Raw genomic sequence first — 6,395 nt, 5'->3', positions numbered from 1 at the left:
CCGGACACACCCACTTCAGATGCTCGTAACGTCGATTTAAATATTAATTTAGACGACGATGAGGATTTGGAGTTGGAATGACCGCCCGGTAGAAGAAGTGCCAAAAATAAGGGAAAAAGGCGGAGTCCTCTTTATCTAATCCCGAAATAATGAAGCAAGATTTCAAATAGATGAACCGACGCCTTCAAGACATTCGAGATCTCGGTCATAGGTGTTTAGAAACTATGGAAGAAAGAAACGCCAAAAACAAAAAGTTTGTCGCGATACAAGGATCAAGGCAAGGCAAATGGAGAAAGACATCGAATTTTTGTCTAAACCCATCGACCATCTCACCGGCGACGCGTTGATCCTAGCACAAATGCGTCAGCAACAAATCCGTCAAAATATACGGAATCTAGATTATTAGTTTTTTTTTTTTTCAGTTTTTTATTTTATTTTAGCATTGTGATTTTATTTTTCATTTATTTTAACAATGTAACTTTTTTATTTAATTAAATTTTATTAATTTTAATTAAAAAAATTAATAATTGGTTAATGATTGATGGAGAATTATCCCCGCTACGTTCATTTGTGAAAACAAAACGCCTGATAATATCGCTTTGCTAGGAGGGTAAAACCTGGTCTAACATTCTAGAGAGAGAGAATGATAGTCAACTCTTTGACTCGGCCAAGCCGGCAACAACTCTATCTTCTATAGAAATAGATAGATATAGAGAGAGAATATATCTATACATCTGTCGAAGATAAAAGCGCGTTCAACTGCCTGAACAAGCAAGCAAATCGTTTCATTTGATTCTTATCCTAAGTCACACATATTCGGATCCAAACCCTAACATTTACATCTTCATTCATTTCATTTCTGTTTAATGTTACCACCGATCATTACAAATCATTGTTAGTTTGGTGTTCAGAAGCTAGATTGATTGTGATTTGATGGGTGGAATTTGTGGTAAGCCTTCCGCCGTTGATGATGGCCGGGGGAGTTCAATTTCAAGGGAGAGGATGGGTTCATCGCGGTCGAAAAAAGTGGAGAGTTTCAGGGTGAAGAATAGAGGTGAGGTAAGAACTGGATCGGTTGACAAGAGACTGAATGATTCTAGGCGTGTTAATTATGACAAGAGAGGGTTTTCTGCTGCTGATATTATTGAGGCCATTCCGAAGGCTGTACAAGGCCAACAGGTTGTGGCTGGTTGGCCTTCTTGGCTTGCTGCTGTAGCTGGTGAAGCAATTGATGGATGGTTACCTAGACGAGCTGATACATTTGAGAAATTTGATAAGGTATCTTTGATCTATATGTTTATGCAATGCAGATTTTGTTGAATATGATATCTCACTTGTCTAGTTATGGCAGAGGATTATTAAAACTGATAACTGAATCATAAATGAAAAAAACTAGCAAAACCGAATAATCTATAGTTCGGTTTAGATTCTTTGTTAAATGATTTTCGGTTATACACGTCGGCAAGATCGATTTAACCAAACCAAAAAAAATTGGTTAGGGCCCAAAACCTACACCCCTGATTAGGTAAGTTGTTTCAATTGATAGCATAGACAGTGGTTGACTTTGACCCTTTTGAACCATTATACTGGTGTTTTTGTTGGAAACAAATCATTTTTGCCAAAATGAAGCCCTTTAAAGAAAAATTTATCTTGGTTGTTTGAAATGAAAGTATAAGCCTCTTTTTGCTGCAAACAAACCATCTTTCTTACCATGTTTTTTGTGAAAATGCAAAAAACAAAAATACATTTTGCAACAAAATTTAATTTGGCCAACAGTTTTTTTATTAATTCCATTTGATTTTCCACAATTTCTTTTAAGTACATTGTTTTCCAAAGTATTTTCAAGAGTGTTGTGTTGGTGGATTTGAAACAATAGACAAAGCACGGGTTGAATCTTAAGTGTATTGTTTTTGCTACAAAAAAGCAAGTAAATGGTTCAGAAAATGTTGGTTTATGCATTTTCCTGAAGGATTGAAATGCCTAAATGTTCGTTGAGCATTGTGATAGGTACATCTACATGGTTCGTGATTTCACTGATAATAAACTAGTTGGTTTATGTTGTATGATAGGCAGTATGCATTAATAATCTGAAGTTTATAGTATTTTGCAATTCATGTTCATGCAGATTGGGCAAGGAACATATAGCAGTGTCTACAAGGCTCGTGATCTAACCAATAATAAAGTTGTTGCTTTAAAAAGAGTGCGTTTTGATAACATGGATCCTGAGAGTGTAAAATTTATGATGAGAGAAATCCTTATTTTGCGAAGACTTGATCATCCAAATATAATTAAGCTGGAAGGATTGATCACGTCACGTACTTCATGTAGTTTGTATCTGGTTTTTGAATACATGGAACACGATCTTACAGGACTTGCATCCCTACCCGGGGTCAAGTTCACAGAGTCGCAGGTAGTATCTTTTTCACCATGTTTGATATTTATACTTAACATTTAACCCAATATTTAAATATGTTGAAAATCCAATTTTTGAAAAAAAAAATAAATCCACGCAATCATAATATTATTGTACCCCTTTTTAGATTATACATTTCCTTTCAGTGTGTATTTTATTCTCTTAAACATTGTTTCTCAAGTAAATTTACTTACTATTTATTTGTTATGTATAGGTAATTGATTCAGTAATGTTGAGGTTTTTGTAATCATATCTAATGTGTTTCGAGTATTTCATTAGGTATCTGCGATTATTGTTATATGAGGTTTCTGTAATCATGTCTAATGTATTTCGTTAACTATCTGTGATTATTGTTATACGAAGTTTTGGTAATCATATCTAATGTGATCTGTTTTGACCCAAATGGCCCATTTTGGTGGTTTTAAATATTTGGTTTTTTATGAGTTTAGAAATGATGAAAGCATATTTGTAGGTTAAATGCTACATGCAGCAGCTGCTAAGTGGACTTGATCACTGTCATAGTCGTGGTGTCCTGCACCGTGACATAAAAGGGTCAAATCTTTTGATTGATAATAATGGCATCTTGAAAATTGCGGACTTTGGTTTGGCAAATATGTTTGATAATAGTGGAAATGTGGCACTAACAAGCCGTGTTGTGACACTTTGGTATCGACCCCCTGAACTTCTACTCGGAGCAACTCATTATGGAGTGGCTGTGGACTTGTGGAGCACTGGATGCATTCTTGGAGAGCTATATGCTGGCAAACCTATCATGCCAGGTCGAACTGAGGTATTCTTCTTTCACATTGAAACTGTCTTAATTTAAATATTATGACAGATACAAGTTTCACATTGAAAGTTAAATGTAACAAATCTGATTGAGAACGTAGGGCTGATGATCACCCTTCTTTGTTATTGCTAAATTTTTACTTTTGTATTTTTGACCCGTGATTTCTATCTTGTAGGTTGAGCAATTGCATAAAATATTCAAGCTTTGTGGTTCACCATCTGAAGATTATTGGAGAAAGTCAAAATTACGGCACTCGACGGTGTTCAAACCTACACAGCCTTATAGACAACGCATTGAAGAAACTTTTAAGGATGTTCCTTTTGTTGCTATCAGGCTTATGGAAACCTTACTTGCAGTAGATCCTTCACAAAGAGGAACTGCATCGTCTGCTCTTGAGAGCGAGGTATCCATCTTGTTCACTACCTCTGTTTGTTTAAACTGTTTTTGAAATTGTCAAGTCTGTCCATTTGATTTATGCCAGCCAAGTATAATCGATCGTCCCCATGTTGTTGCATCTGTTGTGCTGTCTGATTTATAGTTTAACTGCTAATTATGTTGCACCTCAAATTTTTTATCTTTATGAGAATGATAACACTACGACATCTGGTGACGTAAATATATTTGATCTTTTTTACAGTTCTTCACAACTAAGCCACATGCCTGTGATCCTTCAAGTTTGCCAAAATATCCTCCCAGCAAAGAGATCGATGCAAAACTGAGGGAGGAAGAAGCTAGAAGGTATGTGCATATTTGTTGATGATGTTTTCCTGTTTCGTTAAATAACATATATTTTACTAAAAAGCAAGCCTAGGCGCCAGGGGTCTTTGCTTCAGCCTACATAGCGTGAGTTTTTAGATGAAGCATCCCTGAGGCGTGTTTTTTTTTTTTGGGCAAAATATTGACCTTGAGGCACGTGCCTCATGAGAATGCAATATTTTTGTACAGTAGGATGTTGTACAACTTGCTTTTCAGGTTGGTAATTTATATATTAAAACATATATAGAGCTTATTTGGGTCTAAATATTGGGTAAATGATGCTAAAACCCTAGAGGAAATATATAAATTTATATAACAATTTGCGTCTCGTGTACGAAAGCGAGCGCTTTTGCGCTTTGCACCTCCATTTTAGATCTGTCTCCTTTGTGTGCTTCTCGCTTTTCTAAACCAAGACTAAAAGAACAAACGTTTGAGAATAAATATCTTTGATGCGTTTATTGTTTGATTAGATTAGTAGTTAATGGCACACATAGAATATGTACACCATAAGTTGGTTTCTAAGTTCTAACTACTTGATCTTGGAGGAGATAAAATTTATTCCTTTGTTGGTTATGTAACCTTTTTGTAACATTATTGTTCTTGACTATAGAAACTGCAAGTAGGTTGATTAACTAGTAAAGTCAAAGTATGAGTTATGAGCATGCAACGTGTTACTAACTAAATAGTTGTTGTAGACAAAGAGCGGAAGGTGGTAAGGGCCAAAAGATTGACATTGAAAGGCAAGGACGAAGAGATCCTTGGGCGGTTCCAGTTCCTGAAGCTAATGCTGAGCTACTTGCATCAATGCAGGTAACCCCCAACTCGTTTTGATGTGTCTTCAAAGAACAGGTCAAATGAGATGTAATAAACCAACTAAATCATTTTTTAATCATACATCACACACTGATTAGCCATAGCCCACACCCTAAAAATTACCCTTTATCCAGTTCACCACCCGACCTGTCATCTATTCTGTGATTGTGATAATATTATTAACACTAACACTTGAAGAATCCAATACAGAGAAGACATGACAGAGCAAACTCAAAGAGCAGAAGCGAGTATTTCAACCGAAACACTTCTATTGAACAACCAAGACTATCACATTACTCAAAAGAAGTCGTTATTGATGATTTGAAAGCTCCGGAATTCTTTTCGGGACCATTGGTTGCAGCAGAGAAGAAATTTGATGATGAAAACGGTAATGACAAAGATCAAATGGGAAGAAGGCACTCAAGTACGAGGAGGAGGAGGAAACATGATCTTTCGCGTAGTATGTTTGGCATCGACAGTGGAAGATCATCATCCACTACTAAACAGCCATATATGGTGAGTAACAGTTCATATTCCAACTTAAAGTTGGCAAAATGGGCTGCGTTGTCTCTTAATCAACACATACCCTTGATTTATGATTTGATTATTATATCTAGGATGGTCATGGATACAACAAGATCCAGTTCTCGGGTCCACTAGGTGCATCAAACGTGGACCAAATGCTCAAGGATCGCGATCACCATATTCAAGAAGCTACTAGAAGAGCACGCCTTGACAGGACCGCACTCACTAAACTCCGGTCTGAAGCAACCTCAAACCATACATATATGTCTAGCCACCGACCGAGGTAAGGCCGTGCCTCGCAACACACATATATATTAGACAGAGAGTGAGAGCTCATCGCTTTCCCCTGTAACTATTAACATTGTACATAGTAATTGCATACCGTAATTCTCTCTAGTTTTGGAATTTGTGTGGGAATATAGGCTAGTATAAATTTTGAAGCAGAATCTGGATTTTCATCAAGTAACTTGACAGTTGAGACAAGCCCAGTTTGAATAGAAATAAATGTATTAGTTTTAAACCAGTTTTAATTTAAAACTAATTTAAAGCAGATTTATTTGATATTGTTAAACTATGACTGCAAAGAGTCAGGCCCTGGTTTGTTTGGGTCCAATGGTCTTTTAGGCCTGGACCTTTTTTGGTCTATTTAGGATCAAGGTTCTCGGCTTTGAACGTTGGTATAATTTAGTGATTGATCTTTGATTGTCTAACTAATATGAACAATTTTTTTACACCACTACCACCTAACCCAGTGGTGTAGGGTTTATTTTTTCCTTGAACAATAACTTTTTACACTTATATTCCATCTAACTTTGTATTTGTAAGGATTCGAACCTACACCACTTTTATGAAATGCAAACACCATCCACTAGATCACTGCGTCATGGATATCCAGTAGTCTAGTGTTATCAAAAGAGGTGTGAGTTCAAATTTCTACAAGTGCAAGATTAGGTGCTATTTAGGTGTAAAACTAATAATATGATTGTCAATTCCATATACACACACTCACACTGGGGCACACTTGTTTCGAGACTCGATAAAATGTTGAGAACCGTATAACACACTTGTACATTGTGAATAAAAGATAATTAAAAGTAG

At 36.2% G+C, this 6,395-nt stretch overlaps 1 protein-coding gene across 2 annotated transcripts; it reads left to right on the top strand.

The window, feature by feature from the left end:
- Positions 1-596: 596 nt before the first annotated feature.
- Positions 597-5,853, top strand: LOC110940734 (probable serine/threonine-protein kinase At1g54610). Of its 2 annotated transcripts, none has more exons than XM_022182294.2 (8): positions 597-1,278; positions 2,126-2,410; positions 2,886-3,203; positions 3,379-3,606; positions 3,841-3,941; positions 4,655-4,769; positions 4,983-5,288; positions 5,390-5,853. In XM_022182294.2, exons 1-8 carry the CDS (start codon positions 934-936, stop codon positions 5,582-5,584), a joined length of 1,893 nt encoding a protein of 630 aa, XP_022037986.1. In that variant the 5' UTR covers positions 597-933; the 3' UTR covers positions 5,585-5,853. The 2 variants fall into 2 exon arrangements, with proteins under 2 accessions (XP_022037986.1, XP_022037985.1); XM_022182293.2 differs by having other exon boundaries at positions 600-1,278; positions 4,971-5,288.
- The last annotated feature ends 542 nt before the right edge of the window (positions 5,854-6,395 follow it).

Source organism: Helianthus annuus, chromosome 5, assembly GCF_002127325.2.
Source record: "Helianthus annuus cultivar XRQ/B chromosome 5, HanXRQr2.0-SUNRISE, whole genome shotgun sequence".
NCBI lineage: Eukaryota > Viridiplantae > Streptophyta > Magnoliopsida > Asterales > Asteraceae > Helianthus > Helianthus annuus.
Note: the sequence above shows the minus strand (reverse complement) of the source record. Positions and strands in the feature narration are given on the sequence as shown.